Below are 22,558 nucleotides of genomic sequence, written 5' to 3'. Positions count from 1 at the left end.
TGAGAAATATCTTCAGTGTTGTTAAGATCTGGAACATGGAAAGGCATTGGAAGGAAATTCCATAGCAACTTTCATCCATTCCCTGGATGCTCACTATTGTTGTGAATGATGAGATTTCCTTACGATTGTTCAGAATGTTTGAATCATTTGCCTCATTCCTCAGAATGATGACTTGCTATACTTGCTCATCCAGGTATAGAATACGGAATAGAATTCCTTTAAGCAGGCATATATCTCCAGCCCAGTGTACAGTTCCTTTGGTAAGGTGGCTGATCTGTATCTCAACTCCATTTACCCAATTTTGCTCCAGATTCCTTAACATCCTTACTCAACAAAAAAAAATCTATCATTATGGTTCTAATGAAAGCTTATTGGCCTGAAAAGTTAACTATTTCTCTCTTCACATATGTTGCCAGGCATGATGAGTATGTCTAGCATTTTCTATTTTTATTTCAAATCACCAGCATCCGCAGGATTTTGCTTTTGTGAAAATGTCAGTCTTGAATTTTTGGATTGTTTCCCAGATGTCAACAGAGTTCCAGATTTCCACTACCCTTTGCGTGAAGAGAGACATCACCCCGAAATAGCCTAACTTTAAAAATGTAAGAATGTGCTCCCTTTTTCCGAGAAGCAGGATCTTTCTTATTTCTCCAACCTTAAACTATGTAAAACTACTAGGGAGCTTCTATAACAGCATCTTCCCACTTACATTCCTATGTATTAAGAACTCCACAGTTGACGTGAAGCAAACTAAATCTGCTGCATGACCCCAGCTACAGGGGCTGTGGTAATTGGCTGCTGTTAACAGTCATTAGCATTCACCAAATTAAAATACTGTATTTCCTAAGGAAAGCCTTTATTTTAAAGCAAACCACTCAAACAGGTCAAATAATATTAAAATACACAGTGACATAACAAACACTAAAGTTGTTTTATTCAAAAGCACTTGCCATGAAAAGCCTGACAGTACAAGTAAAGAGCGTTCTTTAATTGCTTGAATTTGTATGCCATCAACTGTGGAACCTGAAAACAGTGCATTAGTTGATTCGTTGCACAATAATTTATTCTTTTCTGAGAATAATGCTCTCGAGAATCAGCTCCAGACAGCGATCAAAACAGATTGCAGTGTCCTTGCTCCTGGAACGTGCATAAGTGAAATACCTAAGAATTGGCTCGAATTAACAGGAATTGCATTTGAGTGATCAGTCCTGTAACTGAAATATACTGTATGTGAAATCTGTCAGTAGTATGTGCACATCTCAAATATTCATGAGTTAAGGATTCAGGTTTATATACTGTGTGCGCTCGCGCGTGTGTTCTGAGAGATCTATGAGATCTATTCCATCACATCACACCATGCCAATTTCACTCTCCAATCTGGTTCTCCAACACACCCGACCTTCGATCCAGTATCAATTCAATGACATTGCTTGCATCTCCTGCGTGAGCAGTGGCACAAAATTATCATTTGTTTTTCCAGAATGGTCAAAGCACCATCCTTTTCAGCTGTCGGTGTCGTGCATACACTTTCACTTCACACTCCATTCATCAAATTTACAAACACCATGGCCTAGATTTTGTGTTACAAACAAGGCTAACAGCACTAAGAATTGGACGGCAACTTGCACAGTATGCACTAACGGAAATCAGAAAGTACCTGTCTGAATTCCCCTGACCTTACACAACTGTGCTATAACAGTATCTTGCCAAATGATTTCAATGATGGGTCTATGTATCGGCATGAAGTTCTGAATGGCATACTTGCCCATTTGTTATTCATGAAAGAGTAGAAAAAATGAAGGCTGGTACATTCATTCAGGTTAAGTGAATTTTTCATGGCACGATCAGTAATAATTACAATCAAGAAGCTTTTCTGGGCCTGAAAATGCATTTTCTTTTACAAATGTGGAGTCTCATTCCTTCAGAATTTAATCAGTGATGGAGATTTTTTTTTGTAAATAATTTTCTTTTTACTGCTTCCTCTCTTATCTGTCTTAATCCCTTTCTCAATCTTTATTTCACTTTCTGTACAATTTAAAGGTAATGCATAATACCTGGTTCATATTTTCTGGTTTAGGTTCTACATGTCTTAAGTGATGATTTTTCATCTGATTAGTTGAAGAGGAGTTGTTTCTTGCCCTGCTCATACATGCCAACACTGGATCAGATGCCCGATGACAGCAAGTGCCTGCTCAAAAGCCCATAAAAACTCTATGAACAGCTGTCAGCGTACAGAATGACAGGAGGTGTTCCTTCACCGCCGGCTGCAAAATCTGGTTCACGAGTTCCTATTTCCTTCATGTTCTCCAATTCCAATTTTTTCCCCCCAAAGCAAGATACTCGGCATTCTAAAATCCCTGGGTTTGATTACTCAACAACAGTATAAACACTCAACAGCTTTAAGGGAATCTGTCCTAGGAGGTCCAAAGCTTTCAGGTCACCATCCAGCACATATTTCAAATCAGCACGTTTTTGGGCTGCAGTAGTTAATGCTCGTCATCCCCTTTCATGACTTTCAATGTTAATCTAGAAAATATCTGACAAGCAATCAGAATAAGACTAGCATAGCTAAGGATAAGAACAGAACGTGCTGTAAGTACTTGGCAGATATGGCTGCTGCGCTGGGAGAAAGAGTTAACCGAAATCAAACTAAAGGTCACCACTGATTAGCTCTCCATAAAAGCTGCCACGCCTACTGAATATTTCCAGCATTTCATTTTTATTTCAGATTTCCAGCACTTCAGTATTCTGCTCTTGTATTAACATAGCACAAGTACTCTTCTCCAAGTATATATGGCAACAAAACAAATACTCCAGCATGAGTTAGAGGATCCTCTAACTTTGATGCTTGTCCCATGTTGACAAATCAAAGTCAGATTTTGGCACATGTCAAAGAAACAATAATAAGGGCACAAAGTTATCAAGAGCCTGTGTAGCTCAAAATCTTCAAATTTAATGCACACAGTTTTTAGCATAAAAGTAAATTTAGGCCATGTTCCTGGTGCTTAAATCCCTTCCTGACCTCACTTTTCCCCACCTCTAAAACTTTCTCTAGCCCCACAACTCCCTCAATCCCTATTTCTCTGATTCAACCACTTGTGCACCCTCACACCTTTCACCTCACCATTGACAACCATGCCTTCAGCTACCGAGGCTCCATGCTCTGGAATTTCCTCCATAAAACATTCTGCCTCTGCACCTCACTTGAAACCTACCTCTTTGACCAAGCTTTTGGCCGCCCCCATTCATCTATGCTTCCCTTCTGCAACACTGCACTGATTTTTCCTAGCACCTTTATGGAGTGCTTTGGAACATACTGCTACATTAAACACACTTCATGAAGAGAAGTTATTGTTGTAGTAGATCTTTAACTATTAAATTAAGGAAACATGGAACACAAAAGTTATTTACAATTCTTGAAGTTCACTTCTTCTACAATGGATCCTGTATCAGACTCCAAATGACCTATTTAGTTTCTGCTTTAAAAGCCTGCAAGGCAACCAAGCACATGTTCCCGAATATTTTTACATTCCCCAATCTCTCCTACTCACCACTTTCCAGGATTTTTCCCTCCTCCCAAGCTCCTAGCAGCGTGAAAACCATTACTGTCATCTCACTGACCTCCTATCCCTATAGCTTACAATCATCCCATTATGTTTATTCAGTTTAATCAACGTTAATTACTTTTGTTCAGAATCTGGTCCACATATCCTTTACTGGCTAATTTTCTCTACTTGTTCTGCACTCACAATCAAGTCAGATAGCTTACTCACACCTTTTTAGATCTACTATCATCTATTTGTCGTGGCCTTCTAAAGACCTGGAAGACTAGTGCTTCTTCCCCAGTGCAAACAAGTGTAGCACAACAGACTTGCCTCACAATTTAAGACTGGAATCATCCTCATTATTCCTGAGCCCTTTCTGGGGTATCAATGTTCCTTTGAAATCAATATGTTCAAAATTGCAATAACTATTCAAAGTTAGAGGCAACTGCCTTTTAGAAGTATCCCAATATTTTAATAAGCCTTGCTCTGACCAGAAAACTCTTCAATTTTCAATAATTTTATCAAATCCTTTGCTGACGTCTTTCATCATCTGCAGTAATTTGCTGCTCCTTGTTCCAAGATAGATTGCCTTTTGTTTACCTACATTAAATCCATCTACCATGCCATGGTCATTTGCCCAATTAATCCAGATACTCTTGGCTATATACTATTGCAATATGTTCCATGTCACAAGTAACATTCTGTTCCAACTAATGTGAAGAGTGAACGGAGGAGAACAGGCTTGTTCAGAATTCTAAAACAAAAACAAAAAATACCTGGAAAAACTCAGCAGGCCTGGCAGCATCTAAGATAAAAGCAAAAAACTGCGGATGCTGGAAATCCAAAACAAAAACAAAAAAACCTGTTCAGAATTCTGCTCAATACAGTACGGTAATACCTCATCAGAAGCATTACTTCAAAAGAAATGCTTTAATGCCCTCTGCTGGATATATTTATCCTTGAAGCTACCAACTGCACTGAATGAAGAATAATCAGTTGATAGAATAAGTGCTGAGTTCTTTTGGTTTTCATAAAAACGTCTGTGTCTTCAGTTTTGTTTAATGACTAGGTGCAAAAACTTACTGATAATTCATTTAAACAGGTCTGTTTATTTATACATTAAAAAGAATCAGGTTTGTGGAACATAAGGGCCGGCTACTTACACAGGAGTCAGGTAGCATGCAATCAATAATGAACATACAAATTAGGAGCAGGAGTAGGAGTAAGCCATTCGGCCTCTTCAAGCCTGCTCCTCCATTTAATAAGTTCATGGCTGATCTGATTATGGCCTCAATTCTACATTCCCACCCACCCTAGGTAGCTTTTGACTGACAAGGGAGCCGGAGGAAGATAAATTATTTACTAACAAGGGAGTCAAGAATTCATCTACCTCTGCCTTAAAAATATTCAATGACACTGCCTCCACCTGGAGAAGAGAGTTCCAAAGACTCTCAACCCTCAGAAAAAATTTCTCCATCTTAAATGGGCCATCCCTTATTTTTAAACTGTGTCCCCCAGTTCTACTCTTTCCCACAGGGGTAAGCAACCTTTCAGCATCCACTTATCCAGTCCCCTCAGGATCTTATATGTTTCAATAAGATCACCCCACATTCTTCTAAACTCCCATGGATACAGGCCCAGCCTGTCTAACTTCTCTTCACAAGATAATGTCATCCCAGGTATCAACTGAGTGAACTTTGTCTGAACTGCCTCTAATGCATTTATATCCTTTCTTAAATAAGGAGACCAAAACTGTACATAGTACTCCAAATGTGGTCTCACCAATACCCTGTACAACTGTAGCAAAACAACCCTACTTTTATATTCCATTCCCCCCTTGCAATAAATGACAACATTCCATTTGTCTTCCTGATCACTTTCTGCATCTGCATCCCAACCTTTTGTGATTCATGCGCCAGGACTCCCAGATCTCTCCGTACCACAAAGTTCTGCAACCTCGCTCCATTTAAATAATATGCTGCTTTTCTATTCATCCTGCCAAAGTGGATAAGTTCACATTTTCCAACATTACACTCAACTTGCCAAAAGAATTTCCAAAAGGACACCAAGTTCCCCAGAGGGATACAAAATTTAGAGAAATTAAATGCTATTTTGAAGTTCTTTACAAGGGGGTACAGTTTGATTTTGTCTGCTCAAGGAGTTAATTGCAAATATATTTCCAATATATAATTTTGACTGCGCTTGTTTGTCTTTTTTTTCAATAAAGCCAAATATCTTCAAACTTCTCAAAGTTTCTAATAACATCTCACAATGGTTCATAACTAAAAGTAATTCACAGGTAAGCTTTTCTGTATCATTATCCTGAGCATATTGTTGACAGGTAACTCGGACATTCTCAAAAGTTATGGGCAGTTAAGGTATACCCATTGACAGCTGTCTAAAACACAAACACTGAAATAAGCTAGTGTAAAGGTAGGAAGGGCTCACAAACAATGAGATTCATAGAGCTTAGAAAGATCCACAAACAGAAAACAACTTGTATTTGTACAGTGTCTTTAGTGTAGTAAAAAGCCCAAAGATGCTCCACATGATCAAACCAGGTTTGACACCTAGCGAAATAAAGAATTATGAGGACAGGTGACAAAATACTTGGTCAAAGATGTATTTTGCAAGGAGCACTTTAAAGTAAGAGAGGTTAGAGAAGCAAAATGGTTTAGGATGCAAATTTCAGAGCTTAGAGACTAGGCAGCTGAAGGCACAGCCGCTAATAGTGTGTAGGAGGAAAACAGGGATGCACAAAAGGCAAGAATTCAACAAGTCAAATGTCTGAGAGTTCTTACCGCATAGAAAAAAAAAGACAAATATCTTTAATAATGAACTAGAAATAGCTTGTATAACTGCAAAGGAAGCTAAGAAGTGAGAATCACTGAGATGCAAAGGCAAAGAATGAAGTAGATGAGTAAAGAGAGGCTGACTCAAATTTTAAACAGCAAGAAAGAAAAACAGCTCAACCTAATACAGGAAACAGTTGGTCCAGTGTGCTAGGAATCAGATGATTCAGCCCATAACTCTGTTGGGTTTAATTTCACCAACTCTAATTTAATTGTAAATTTTAAAGGAAGACAGCATCAGTACTTTTACTCAAGCTTTTGAATTCATAGAAACTGACCCGAAGTAAAACAAAGATGTCTGGCGTGGTAAATTAAATCTTCTCCTACAAGAAAAGCAATCGTGGATTTTTCTCATGCCTCTGTGTTATCAGACCACGTGACCAACATCCACTCCTGGATGAGTTACAATTTCCTCCATCCAGTTTATCAGTGGGAAGCATGAAGTCCGACAACAAACTTCATTCCCTTATCACTAATTCCAAGGCACCAGAGATCAACAATACAACGGCCTCACTTATGAGGTTATCACAAGTTAGGTATGAACTCATGAAGAGAAAGGAAGGTATGCACACAAGGAAGCAAAATCTGACCCCAAGATACAAGAAACTGGAACTGTTTGTACTATGTTATATTGCCCCACAGCACTGACTCTGCTGTCAGTGACAAAGAGGCATATTTACAAAATGCCATTTGGTTCTGTTCATTAGCAAGCGGAGGTCTGAACCCAGTGTAGGCCTGCAGTGCAGGTTTGCATCACTTCCAGCTAGTCCCATGCCAATACTAACATACACCCAGGAAATCCTGCACTAAATGGAAACAGTGCTAACACTGTAGACGATAGGTATTATTAGCAGCACCTGATTTTATATACCTCACAGGTCATTTTGGGAGTCACAACATGGTTGTGACTTTTAGCTCCTAACCTGGCCAATACTTGAAGGCTTAGACCTTGTAGTGGTCTAAAGAGGTCCTAACAGATTGATTGCAGGTTCATTGTGGTTATTAAGGGAAACTTATGATTGCCAGCCACTTGTAAATTTCTGGCTGCAGGTCAACCTTTAGAAAGAAAGAATTTTCATGCACAAGACTGAGCAAGCAACTCAGTATTGCTCCTTGTAACTCAAAAAAGCCATCCTGAGATATAAGAAAGGTGCATTCCAGAACATGAGGAGCCTATAAACACTTTTTCACAGGGGGGAAAAGCAATTATAAACAAATTAAATCTCCCGACCTGAACGTTTATATCTCCCAATTTCCAACAAATCACTATGCAGCTTACTTCACAAGTTAACTAAGCACAATATACTTATTCCTTAATTATAGTTAGTTTAAGGGTTTCTCAGTAGCTGATTACATCTTTGTTCTAATGGATTCGACAGCTGCCAGTGTTGACAAAAAGACTGGAACTGAGTGGAAGGCATTTTTTTTTAAAAAGTAACTGACATTCTAAGTACACAAAAATGCATAAAATTTATTCCAAGTACCACAACAGAATATAATTAGGTGCCCCTTGTGTTATGCGTGACTTGCTTCAAGTATCCTATGAAGTGTCATTGATGTTAAATAGCACCACAAAACCTTCTTCACAAAATACAGGTTTGTTTTCACATTGTAAATTGCTTGTTCAATCAACCAGAGTAAGAAAGGAATGTAAATAATAATCTGTCCTCTGCATTTTTGCATACTTTAACCAGTAATTAAACTTAAATCATTACCACCATTATAATTGCAACATTACTAGCAACAGATTCGTTTACCACTGTACGTTTACTGAACAGAAGCTGGGAGAATTAGCAGTAATTATATCTCAAGCTTTCTCTTTACTGCACTGCTCTCCAAGGGGGCAGAGAATAAGCAAGCAGTATACAACACAAACTATGCAGAGAATTCACGCACCAATCCATGACTATTAATCACCCGAACAGCTTTTAAGTGACTTTTGTTTTTCCTCATCCATTTTTCTATCCTCCTGAAGGAAGTGACTCTCAACCACCTGCTCCTCTCTTTACCAGGTGTTCACCAGCAGTTCTAGCACAGGTTTCTGGATAGTGATCAAGAATGGGAACCCAATCAAATTCTTTCCTTCCTAAACGGAGGCCAATTGTTATAACCTTACTAGCTCAGCAGAGAAATTGGTCCCTTCCTGCTTGGTATGGTTCAGATACTGGATAACAGCCAAGTATTGGAGCAGCTCCATGTAACATTCTCAGCCTTATTGGTTATTCCAATGCATCATTGTGCAGGAAACTGGAGCTTCATCAGCTTGTTATGACTGCTGCATCACCACATTTTTTGAAAGGAGACAATAGGGGATAAAGACTAGTGCCAAGACTCCAGTGTAATCAGTAACATTCATTTGGTCTTGACAGCGTATGTCAAGATAGGATGGAGGAGACTGTAACAAAATAATTGTATTCCCTTCCAAATCAATCAGATCCAAAACCACAGTTCAAAGCAACCTTCCCACCACCAGACTTTCCTTCTAATGTTGATATCATCTCTTTATTGACTGGCCCCTTGAATTGTGTCCTCCTCAAATACAGAAGGTTATCTACACAGTTCCTGTGATCTATCCACGGTAGTCACAAAAAAGCCCTATGGAATTTCTAGTACAAATTAGGGTAGTTTTTTTAATACGTATGTCTGAGTCAGGTGGTTATGGACTCAGGTCCCACTGCAGCGACTTGAGCACAAAATGCAGGCTGACACATCAGTAGTGTCACTATTAGGAAGCCACGAATCACTATGATTAATGCAGCAATCAATCTACAACTGACTCATGTGTAGTCCTACAAATTGGTCAAGCAAAAAACTCACCAACTGTATCAGTAGCTACCATGGATTATTATTAAAGTTAACACAGAGCGATTGTGATTGAAGCAGCAATCAATCCACATGTTAAGCGCAAAAACAGATTTCTAGCAACACTACTATGGATTATTATTGAAGTTAACAATTAAAGAAGCAATCGACAACATTACAAATTACTATTAAGGTTAGCAAAAAAACAAAGCCAAAGGTGCCAAGGTTGATGCAGCAAGCAACGTCAGAGACCATCAGCACCACAGCGACATTAGGCTTTAGGCTCCACAGGTTTCAGGCCACAGGTTCTTGGCAAGGCCAGCAGCAAGCAGCTTCAGGTATATCAAGTAAGGCAGCTTGGGGCTCAGCAAGGCAACATGCTTCAGCAGGCCTCACTTCCAGTTTTCTCTCCAGAATCTTGGCACATACAGGTGTGACAGACCAGGCGTGCATGCACAGTCCCAAAATGGATGCTCATGCACAGGACTGATGAGTCTTACCGATAACTACTCAGTGATCAGTATAGAAAAAACAGCCAGGCCTTATGGAAAACATAACTTTCCAACGCTTCTTCACGCCACTTGTACTCCTCCCAGCTATCTTGTGGATCCAGAAAGGTACACATTCATGCATACATATGTAACTGGCTTTAAAATTGCCATATTTATAAATCAATTTCCTCTACCTTATTCAAGCAGAGTATTGTTTTGGTGAAGATTCGGGGGGTGGCGTGGGTTGAAGAACAAACCACGACTCCCATGTCTTTTGGAAAGCAGGGAAAGGCAAAGATTCTGCTGCTGCCCTTTACAGCTCCTCTAGCTCCATCTTTAGTTTCTTAACGTGACCCATTACCACCTCATTTTGCCTTGCATCATCATACCATTCGTCATTAAATGCCCTCCAATCTGTCTATCACAGGCCTTCCCTTTTGTTCTTTCCTCCCCAGCTCTGTACTTACTTATAAATATCAACTCTTGTTTCTCTTTCCACAGATGCTTGCCTGGCCTGCTATTTCCAGCATTTCCTATTTTAATTTTATAATCAGTCATTGGGCTTGACTAGCACATTTATATCCTGATTTATGTGGTATGCAAGTTTCTGGTCCTTAATTTGAAAATTTCACTGTAGTCAGATTAGCAAATTTGAGTGGTCAGGAAATCCCAGTAGTCATCCATTCAGAAGTGTACTCCGTAGTGGCACAATGCTGTGGGTTCTAATAAAAGGTCATCAACCTAAAACATTAACACTTTCTCCCTCCACAAATGCTGCCAGACCCTGCTGAGTTTTCCCAGCATTTTGTTTTGATTTCACAATGTTGTGGTGTTGAATTAGAGCACCATCTGGTGTCATAATATGGCAACTGTTCGATTGCTTTTTCTGGCACAAGCCACAAATCCAAAATCTATAATACAGTTTTCATCCGCACTGTTATAATTGGTCAGCTTAAAGGGGTGGATCTGCTGATTAGATCCTACCCACTTTATTTTATGTGACATATGTTAAATGGATCAAAAATTGTAACATTCAGTACACTTGGCACATTAATACTACAATGAAATATTACAAGGGGTGCGTCTGTTAGTGGATTTATTTTTTGGGTAGTGCTGGGGGTTTAGTTATCGGTGCTATTTTCGATTGGTACAGAGGTGAGAGATAGAAATGAAATCTTTTAAGTGGGATGGGATTTGTAACAAAAGTATTCAAAATTTTTGTTTCACGGCATGGCTTGCTAACTGCGAGAAAAGAAACGGCAGAAGGTAAGCTCCCTGGGGCATGCGCAAGTGAGTTACCATGTCTTATTTTCGGTTATATAAGGAGTGGTACTGTCCATCTCTCTCTCTCTCTCTCTCTCTCTCTTTGGTTTATGGTCAGGCAAGGCCTCTTTCTCTCCTGGGGTACAGCCAGGCGAGGTGCCGACACTCTCTAGCCAGGATACGGTCAAGTGAGGAGGGGGCAGAGGGAGACCACACAAAATGGGATGGGGGGGGGATTCAATGGGAGGATGAAATGGAGGATGGGGATGGAATAGGAAGAATAGTAGTAGGGAAAAAGCTAGAATCTATAATAACGGATGTGATAACAGGACAGTTAGAAAATAATGGTAGGATTGGGCAGAGTCAACATGGATCTATACAAGGGAAATCATGTTTAACAAACCTGTTGGAGTTTTTTTTGAGGATTTAGCTAGCAGAATAGATATGGGGGAAACTGGTGGGTGTGACATATTTAGATTTTCAGAAAGCTTTTGACAAGGTCCAACACAAGAGGTTGGGAAAGAAAGGCAGAGATCATGGAATTGGAGGGGGAGACACTGGGATGGATTGAGAACTGGTTAACAGACAGAAAACAAGGTGGGAATAAACGGGTCATTTTCAGGTTGGCAGGCTGTGACTAGTAGGGTACCAAAAGGATCAGCTATTCACAATCTATAATCCCCACACTCAAATCACTGATAAAGATAATATTTCCAAGTTTGCAGATGACACAAAATTAGGAAGTGAGAGTTGTGGGGAGGATGTAAAGACGCTTCAAGGAGATTTGAAGAGGCTAAGCTAGTGGGCAAAAATTTTGAATACAACATGGAGGAATATGAAGTTACCCACTTTGGTAGAAAGAACAGAATGGCAAAGTATTTCTTAAATGATGAGCAGCTTGAAGTTGAACTTCAAAAGGGACTCTGGTGTCCTTGTTCACAAGTCACTGAAAGCTAACATGCAGGTACACCAAGCAATTAAGGGGGCAAATGGGTTGGCTTTTATTTCAAGAGAATTTGAGTATAGGAGTAAAGATGTCTTACTGCAATTATTTAAAGCCTTGGTGAGACCACACCTGGAGTAGTGTGCGCAGTTTTGGTCTTCTTACCCAAGGAAAGATATACTTGTCATAGTGGGAGCGTAATGAAAGTTCTCTAAACTAATTCCTGGAATGGAGGGATTGTCCCATGAGAAATGATTAAATAGACTGTGCCTTTATTCTCTGAAGTTTAGCATTCAAACATACAAAATTCTTACAGGGCCCAACAGGGTAGATGCAGGAAGGATGTTTTACCCTGGCTGGGGTATCTAGAAGCAGAGGATACAGTCTCAGAATGCAGGACAGGCCATTTAGAATTGAGATGAGAAGGAATTTCTTTACTCAGAGGGTGGTGAATCTTTGGAACTCCATGCCAGAGAGGGCTGTGGAGGCTCAGTCAACGAGCATGTTCAAGGCTTCTAAATATTAAAAACATCAATAGATACAGAGATGGTGCAGGAAAATGATGTTAAGTTGAAGATAAGCCATGATCACATTGAATAGTGAAGTGGGCTCAAAGGACTGAATGGCCTATTCCTGCTCCTATTTCTTATGTTCTTAAGAGGTGAGATGGAAATGGCATGGGCATGTTATGATAAGGATGAAAGAAACACGATAGGTATGGCATGAGACAGATGGCATGGGAAGGATGGAATGACATGGGATGAGGATTTAAAATACAGTTGCGATAAAAATACTACTTTCATCACAATATGTTCTGCGGGTCTTGGCTAATTTGATATAATTATCCTGTTAGGGTCCAAAAGATTGAGCTCTTGTATTCTCAATAAGGGCCATCAAGCCACAATACATCCGTTCCTTTACTAAGAGATTATAACATCGTAATTTTTCCATGTAGCATTATCAGAGATAAAAGCTAATATAGCTCAAACTTTATGGAACGAGAACATCATTTGGTAAAATAAACTTGTACCTCACTGAATGTCTAAGCGGCAGTGAACCTTGAGCATACTACTCAATTGTTTAGTTATTACTACATGAGCAGCTCTCCAATGATGCTGCTTGAAGTTATTCAGAAGTTTATGTTTGATGCTATGTATCCTAAGGCCACTGATTTACACAGAGCAGTCAAACTGAATGATGTATGAGTGTCGGTACTATTTTTGGGCTCAATCCTAATGATTACGTACACATTTGACTGAGGAAATTAGTATACTCAGTTAATGCTCAAAGTACAAGTTAATTTCACCTCTCACCTTTTCGAAGCCCAGGACATAAAATGACTTTCAAGTTATGAATATTAGAAACTACTTTGTAGCAGTTGTGTGGAATCAAGTAGGTCAGTGGTGTTGCCAGTGGCCCGGGGTTTGGAGACATTGGGAAGGAATTCAGTTAGGCCTAACTGGAGGGAGCGGGATAAAGGAGGAAGAGAAGACAGGAGAATTCTGGAAAGTGCAAGGAACGGGAGTTGTGTTACTCTGCCTTGCAAGATGCATTCAGAAGTATAATAAACAGTTAATGAGAAGGGTATTGATCATTACTTAATGGATGAAAAGAATTGCCCATAAGAGATCTACATGCATTGGGCAGCAACAGGAAACCATAGGAACAGGGGACAGGAGTAGGCTATTCAGCCCCTCAAGCCTGTTCCATTGTTCAATAAGATAATGATTGACCTTTACCTTAACTCCTATCCTTGGCTCCATATCCCTAATGCCTTGGCTAGCAATCTCAGGTTTAAAAAGAAGTGTTTCCCAATTTCTCTCCTGATGTGCCTGGCTCTAAACTAAAGCCAGAAGTAAATCAAACCTGCAAGGGCAGTCACTGAAACTTCTGAAACAGGGGGCAGCAGAAAGAATGAGGCTGTAGAATCACTGAATCTTACAACACAGGAGGCCATTCAGCCTATCATACCAGTGCAGCTCTTTCAAAGAGCTATCAAATTTATCCCACTCCTCCTGCTCTTTTCTTGTAGCCTTACAAATGTTAACTTCTCTCAAGCATTTATCCAATTCCCCTTTCGAAAGTTATTACTGAATCAACCGGCTTTATCCACAACTTTTCAGGCTGTGCATTCCAGATCATAACAATTCGCTGTCTTTGAAGAATTCTCCGCTTCCCCTCTGGTTCTTTGGTTAATGATCTTAAGTCTCCCTGCTCAAATCCCTCCATCACTCTCCTGTCATGAAAATACAATAATTTTCATAATATTGTGATTTATTGTAAAAGTGGGTTAATAGTGGGGTTTGGATCAGTTTCTCTGTGTGTAGGTGTGCACGTGTGGGATTTAATTGAATTGGAGGCAGCTGGTTTGGAGATTTTGAGTTATCAAAAGGGAAGCTAGGTTTGAAATTCGTAAATATGGTTGAAGCTTTAGAATGTGAGGTGTGAGGAACATTTGCATTTTCAGATAAACCAGAGTAGTGAATTTCAAAGAAACGGTAAGGTGTTACATCTAGCCATAAGAGGCTAAGCCACACAGTGTACTTAAAATCTTTTCTTTTATTAATAAATATGTTTAATTTAGCTTTTTAAAAAACCTCTAAGTCTCCATGGACTCATTACTGCTGAATTCAAGGCAAGCATCTCAAAATAAATTGCAAATTGCAAAACAGTTGTGGTGGATTTGAGCAGCTCGGCATTTACCATCCACCATGCCATAACACTCCTTCAAGATGTCCCTCAAAACCTAACTCTTCAATCAAACCCCTGGTTGGCTGCCCCAAAACCTCCCATGTGGCTCGGTGTCAAATCCTGTCTGATAACTTGCTCACCCTGGAATAATGATCTCCCTTTTTAACACTTTTAACATTTGAAGATGAACAGCACCTTCCTGGTGAAGTCATCTTTTCATAATCAACTCTCCTCCACATTGTGAACCCTCATATTCTTGATCAGGTTGTTGTCTGTTCACTTAATTTAGCCAGCCGAGATGCCATGACATTTTTACCAGTTAAGAATTATAGATGAATTATTGCAGAGTCCTTGGTGTTCATTACAATGATTTATTTGAAGTAATTATCCAGGATTAGCTCCTGCATAGCACCCCATTGTCAGATTCAAAAGGGAATCAAGATTGACAAAGGTATCAATAAAACACAACTGAGCAATAAAATACTGTATTATAAAAGGACTTTCAAGTACTGCAACAGAATAGTGCAAAAAGGGCCAAGAGTGATGACTTATCACCACAGCATTGCACAATTCCTCCCAAAATACCTATTCAGCTGATGCTTTTCAGATGCCAGTTCTTAAGTATTAATTATTTTGAAATACCTGCTTGTTCCCATTTCTTTCCAAACATATCTTGCGTCCAACAATCTGCAAAAAAGGAGAATATATGTAGTTACATATTTGAAGAACAGAAGCTGCAACAAAGGTATTTTAGGCTTGGATTTAGAATGCAAACCAATTTGAATACAAGGAGGTGAATTTATTTTCTAGAGTAAGATACATGAACTCCAATTTGAAAAATAAAAATGAGTTACAATCTATATAAGACAGACTTGATAGGCCTACAGAAGGAAGCAGCAACCTTGCTCAAATTAGCAGTGCAAAGTTGCCTTGATTAAAGCTGTGTGCAACTAAATGCAATTTTTCTGTTTACAACAAAACCCAAGAACAAGAACTTGTATTTATATATGTATTTATAACGTAACAACTTCCCAAGGCACTCCACAGAAGTATTATAAAGCAAAATTTGACACTGAACCACATAGGAAAGCTTTCAGGAGGAAAGTCCAGAACTTAGGCCAAGGCAGCTGAAGGCATGCCCACCAATGGTGGACAGTATGCACATCGAAACACATGTAAGTACCGATGAAACCAGAGCAAGCGATGAAGAATGCACTCATAGAATCAAGTTCAAGACCATATACATTCCCGAAAACAGTTCCCAGTACTGGAATGAATACTGCACTGCAGCAACAACAATGAATGACACGATTTTCTGCCTAGTATTAACACTTTCCTATCTTCCTCTTGAATCATGATGCAGTTGTAAACATCTGGTCATTAACTCCCAACTATGTGAAACAAATTAGCAGCAGAAGGAGGAGTTTGTTATTTACTGCTTTAAATAATGTGTCTGTATACTATTCATCACATTAGAAAATGTTTCAGTGAAAAGAAGGAAATGGTCAAATCACACAAGCTAACAACATTCATCAATGCTTAAAGAAACACAGCTTACAAGAAATGAAGAAAGTTTCTTCATAAACCATAGAAGGGTGCTTTCCGTGCATAGAATGCAGTATATGCTGACCCCTAGTACTTCTTTCCTCCACGCCCCTCGATATATGAATTGTGAAAGTCTCAGACCTAGAGCCCCCAAAGCAATAGCAATCATGCTACACAAAATGTAATACTCCTCACTTAAGCATTCGGCATGGGAGGGGATGCTGTGCTGAGCATAGGAAGCGGTAAACTGGAAAGCACCAAATACTGGATATCTGATAATATGCCCCAGCAGAACTGCCCTTGTGTCAACGCAGTTTCCTGAATAACAGGAAAACATGAACATTTAGCCTTGGGAGCCTTACAGACAGAAAAACAAAGAAACAATAACTTTCAGCTACTGAAGTTTAGGAGGGGCTAGCATTAGAATAATCATTTTTGCAGCTGACAAAGGCACGGGCAAGCAGAGACTTGCAATATTACAGACAAAAAGAAAGAAAGAGGGAATGAAGTCAATATGGCAAGGACAACTTACATGAATGCAAGGGCTTCAAAAAAAGAAAAAAAATAATCTCAGGGCACTGCACAGAGGAATACCAGACGCTGAGCCAAAGGAGTTCTCAAGAGGCACAAACTCGAATAGTTCCGACACACAACTGGTTTAACCATCCATCACTAAGACTATAGCTGGATTTCAAGGCTTTACTCTCCTCTGCCAAAATCAATTATTCCAGGACAATCTTGATGATCAAAGATAACCCTTAGCACAACATAACACACATTGAGGTGAACCCTTGAGAACTACCCTTTCTTTGCATTTTTCAAAATACATTTTATAATAAAAGTGTACCTTCCAAGAACTCTACGGAGAAAACGAAAGAAACAATTATCTTTGCAATCAATGTAGATTCAATATCAAAGTTAGGCTAGTTTTATACTACAATTCTGAAACCACTGCATCAAACTGAAGATGTAACAAACAAAATTTTAACTTTCTAATTAAGATTTTATTTAAAACGGAAAAAAAACTGGGATTAGAAATATTAGGTTAGAAAAAAAGAACTCGCCTGTATTGATGACTTTCACAAACTCAGGATGGACCAAAGTGTTTGCAGCCAATGATTTATCACTGTTCCTTCACTGGGTCAAAATCCTGGAACTCCCTCCCCAACAGCACTGTGGGTGTACCTACACCACAGGGACCGCGGCGGTTAAAGAAGGCAGCTCACCATCACCTTCTCAAGGGCAACTAGGGACGGGCAATAAATGCTGGCCCAGCCAGTGACGCCCACATCCCGCGAAAAAGTTTTACAAAGCAGTTTTCACAGGTAGTCACTGTTATATGGTTTGTTTAATTATTCTTGATTATCACTAATTCTACAAGCAGGTTTTAAATGTCCAAGCCAAGAGAAAATACACATTGCAACCTTCATTTAAACCAATTTTTGACTACTCTAAAATAATTCAGCTGGCAACTACGCCCAAGATGTTGTTCATCCAGCTAAAACGATGCCCAAATTTCTGCACTGAAAATGAGGAGGAAGAAAAACAGGAGAAAAAAAAAGCTTTTTCCAATAACATATTCACCCATAAGTCAGCCATGAATAGAGTGCACCCATGTTATTTTTGTTGCATTTAACATGAAAAAGTGTTGCAAACACAGGCAGGACACGTGATCCAGAATGCTGCATTTCCACAGCAGAAATGCTGCTGATGTACAGAGGGGTACGATGATTTGCTTTTGGACCTACTGCGATATTTCTAATATTTACTGAACTGCCCACATGTTGGCCATCTCTACAAGCAGAAGCTGGCTCTGCTGCAAGCATCATATCTTAGAGCAAGTCTCACTAACAGAAGATCTTTTTAAGCCTCAGGTATGAAGAATTGAGACTTGAAAACCAGAAAGCCAGCTGACAAAAACCAGAACATGATGGACCAAGCAGAGAGCTACTGGTTCCTCAATGCCAAAGGAGAGCATCATCAGCTGAAATACATGAACATAATCCTGTCAAGATATTTACCATAATGGTTTCCTAACATCCAGATTTGCAAGTAATTGGAAAATACAAAGACAAAGTGACACTGTCATTAATTAATTATTCAGAACAAGTCAATGTTAAGAACATACATTGCTTACGACAGGAAAGAGATATTTAGAAAAACTGCATAGGTTTCTGGTACAGCGCTGGAGGCAGACAACCACCTGCGAGGGCATTCCCCAATACAAAAGGAGAAAGTCATAATTTATCACAAGATCATATCTCAAAGTAACCACAAGGTGGTGCAGATGGGCTTAGGAACGATGCCCATTGCAAACTCATCTGGCAAGGTAAATGCAAACCCCCAGTCCTTAACACAGAACAAGGAGGAACTTTGTATTCTTCAATACAGCTCTCAAGCACAAAGACCAACATACAACATAAAGGCATGTTAAGGCATGATTTAGGTTACAAGATACCACACCCAAGGCTGTGGCAGCTGTGACAACTGGACAGCCTGATCCCACAGCTTCACCAAGTGAATCACGCTTACAAACATATTCAGCACAAAGTAACGATACTCTGAGAAGTACCCCAATTTAACTCAGTAGAAAGAAAGATCAGATAACGTTACAAGTGGCAAAGCAAGTCATGAAGCTACCATCATGATGGTTAAACCGGATAGCACATTGCTACCACTACTGTACTTCAATTATTTCACATACAATAAAGCTAAAAACTTACTGTCTTATTTTGTGATACTTCAAATATATGCTGTAACAGAGAAAGAATCATTCACAGCTAATGAAAATGTTACATGCAGTTAGCTGCATGTTTACCTCAAATTTTCTCTTTATTTTATCTTTTTATATTTGTTCTTGAATATGGATGTTGCTAACAGAATCAATATTTACTGCCTATGCAAGGACTAAGCAGGAGAAAAGGCTGAACAGTTTCCAACTTTGCTGTCTCACATGTATCCTCAGCATCTCTTGGCAGGACAATGTCAGGTTGCTCATTCCATCATCATTCCTTCATTGCTAAGTCAATGCCACCTGGACTGGCTCGACTACATTCATCAGATGGATGATGGTTGTACACCCAAAGACCACCCGTATGGTGAACTGGCCACGGTCACAACCTCCTGGGCGTCCAGACCTCCGCTAGAAGGAAACTTGCAAGATGCAATATAAACATGGTGGAAGCTGACACTGACAACTGGGAGATGGTCACCAACAGCCATGGCCTCTGGAGGCTGACTGTTTGGAAGGGCAGTGCAAGGGGCGAGCAGAAACGAAAGGCTCAGTGGCCAAGAAGATGCCCAGAAAAAACCGAGGTCAGTGAATCATGCACCTTCTCAAGCAGCAAATGCAGCAAAGACTGCCATGCCAGAGTAGGGCTCCTGATTCACACCAACGTTTAACAGAGTTGACTACCAAGATGCAAAGCATGATAAAAGCAAAATACTGCGGATGCTGGAAATCCGAAACAAAAACAAAAATACCTGGAAAAACTCAGCAGGTCTGACAGCAGCTGCAGAGAGGAACACAGTTGACGTTTCGAGTCCGTATGACTCTTCAACAGAACTAAGGAAATATAGAAATGAGGTGAAATGTAAGCTGGTAGAGGGGAGTGGGGCAGGTGGAGCTGGATAGGGGGCCAATGATAGGTGGAAGCAAAGAAGAGATTGCCAAAGATGTCAATAGACAAAAGGACAAAGGGATGTTGATGGTGGTGATATTATCTAAGGAATGTGCTATTGGTGACATTAAGGGCAGCAAGCAGGACAAGCTAGTGGCAGATAGCCCTAGTGGGGGTGGGGTGGGGGAAGGGATTGAAATGGACCAAAAGGTGGAGATGAAACAATAGATCGAAATAAATTTAAAAATAAGTGGGAAAAGAAAAATATATTTGTAAAAAAATTATAAATTATTGGAAAAGGGGGGGGGGGGGGGGGGAGATCGGAAAGGGGGTGGAGATAGAGGAGAGAATTAATCATCTGAAATTGTTGAACTCAATATTAAGTCCATAAAGACTGTAAAGTGCCTAGACGGAAGGTGAGGTGTTGTTCCTCCAGTTTGCGATGAGCTTCACTGGAACATTGCAGCAGGCCAGGGATGGACATGTGGGCATGAGAGCGGGGTGGTGTGTTGAAATGGCAAGCGACAGGGTGGTCTGGGTCATGCTTGCGGACAGATCGAAGGTGTTCTGCAAAGCGGTCACCCAGTCTGCGTTTGGTCTCTCCAATGTAGAGGAGACCGCATTGGGAGCAGTGAATGCAGTAGACTAAATTGAGGGAAGTGCAAGTGAAGTGCTGCTTCACTTGAAAGGAGTGTTTGGGCCCTTGGACAGTGAGGAGGGGGGAAGTAAAGGGGCAGGTGTTGCACCTTCTGCGGTTGCATACGAAGGTTCCGTGGGAGGGGGTTGAGATGTAGGGGGTGACGGAGGAGTGGACCAGGGTGTCCCGGAGGGAACAATCCCTGCGGAAAGCCGCCGGCAGGGGTGAAGGGAAGATGTGTTTGGTGGTGGCATCATGCTGGAGTTGGCGGAAATGGCGGAGGATGAACCTTTGAACGCGGAGGCTGGTGGGGTGATAAGTGAGGACAAGGGGGACCCTATCATGGTTCTGGGAGGGAGAGGAAGGTGTGAAGGCGGATGCGCGGGACACAGTTGAGGGCCCTGTCAACCACCGTGGGTGCAAAACCTCGGTTAAGGAAGAAGGAAAACATGTCAGAGGAACTGTTTTGGAAAGTGGCATCATCAGAATAGATGCGACGGACGTAAAGGAACTGAGAGAATGCGATGGAGTCCTTACAGGAAGCGGGGTGTGAGGAGCTGTAGTCGAGGTAGCTGTGGGAGTCGGTATGCTTGTAATGAATATTGGTGGACAGTCTATCACCAGAAATTGAGACTGAGAGGTCAAGGAAGGGAAGGGAAGTGTCAGTGATGGGCCACGTGAAACTGATGGTGAGGTGGAAATTGGAAGCAAAATCAATAAATTTTTCCAGATCCAGGCGAGAGCATGAAGCTGCACCGAAGCAGTCATCAATGTACCGGAGAAAGAGTTGTGGGAGGGGGCCTGAGTAGGACTGGAACAAGGAATGTTCCACATACCCCATAAAGAGACAGGCATAACTGGGGCCCATGCGGGTACCAATAGCCACACCTTTTATTTGGAGGAAGTGAGAGGAGTTTAAGGAGAAATTGTTCAGTGAGAGAACAAGTTCAGCCAGACGGAGGAGAGTAGTGGTGGATGGGGATTATTCGGGCCTCTGAGGAAGAAGCGGAGAGCCCTCAGACCATCCCGGTGGAGGGATTGGACGTCCATGGTGAAGAGGAGGCGGTTGGGGCCAGGGAACTGGAAATTGTTGATATGATGTAGGGCGTGAAAGGAATCGCGGATGTTGATGGGAAGAGACTGGACAAGAGGAGAGAGAATGGAGTCAAGATAGCAAGAAATGAGTTCCATGGGGCAGGAACAGGCTGACACGATCGGTCTGCCGGGACAGTCCTGTTTGTGGATTTTGGGTAGGAGGTAGAAGTGGGCCATCCGAGATTGGGAGAATATGAGGTTGGAAGCTGTGCAGGGAAGATCTCCAGAGATGAGGTCAGTGACAGTCCTGGAGACAATGGCTTGATGTTCAGTAGTGGGTTCATGGTCCAGGGGGAGGTAGGAGGAAGTGTCTGCGAGTTGACGCTCAGCCTCTGCGAGGTAAAGGTCAGTGCGCCAGACAACAACACCACCACCCGTGTCAGCGGGTGCAAAAGCAAAGCATGGTCTTACAAGGCAGAAGGCTGCCACTGCCCATGCCTAATTGCCCTGAACAGGTCAAGGGGGAAGGAGCCTTCTTCTTGAACCATTGCAGCCCATGCAGTGAAGGTGCTTTCCACAGTGCTACTGGGCGTTTAAGATTTTGACCCAGCGACCATGAAGGAACAATGAAGGAACAATACGAGTCCAGGTTGACCCTCATGCACAGTATCAAAAAAGGGATTTTATTGGCCTATAAGTGCAATTACAGAACAGAATCAAACATGACCAATCTGAGCAGATTGGGAGTTGACCAACTTTGTTAGAATAAATGTAGTGTGAAGGGAAATCAATAGTTACTTGCTGCACATGGCAGATTCTCATCAATAAGATCTTCCCTGCCAACGATTATGATCTTTTGCGTTCTAAATCTGAAAGATTTGAAGCTTCAGTGCATCAGAAGGCTTGACTTAAATCTGTTTCGAACATCAAACAAACCACATAAACCCCCACAGATGACCTTGACAGCATATATATGGATTCAGAAGACTCAATTAGTCAATGGTTAAAACATTTTAATGCTTAGATGAGGTACTATCATTTTGAGGCTACACTTTTAGAGATATTTACAATAGATTCACAAATGAAAAACATCTAAATACCCACAGAATAAAAGATAAAAAGGTGACTTTGTTA

General features: G+C 40.8%; 1 protein-coding gene across 1 annotated transcript in view; it reads right to left on the bottom strand.

Moving 5' to 3' along the window:
• The window catches only part of LOC144686374 (double-stranded RNA-specific editase 1-like), a 309,081-nt gene that overhangs the window by 189,009 nt on the left and 97,514 nt on the right, over window positions 1-22,558 (bottom strand). Inside the window, exon 2 of the mRNA XM_078551506.1 lies at window positions 15,230-15,274. Coding sequence (XP_078407632.1) covers window positions 15,230-15,274 — 45 coding nt within the window. The remainder of the gene's footprint in view (window positions 1-15,229; window positions 15,275-22,558) is intronic.

This window comes from Cetorhinus maximus, chromosome 11 (genome assembly GCF_964194155.1).
Source record: "Cetorhinus maximus chromosome 11, sCetMax3.hap1.1, whole genome shotgun sequence".
NCBI lineage: Eukaryota > Metazoa > Chordata > Chondrichthyes > Lamniformes > Cetorhinidae > Cetorhinus > Cetorhinus maximus.
Note: the sequence above shows the minus strand (reverse complement) of the source record. Positions and strands in the feature narration are given on the sequence as shown.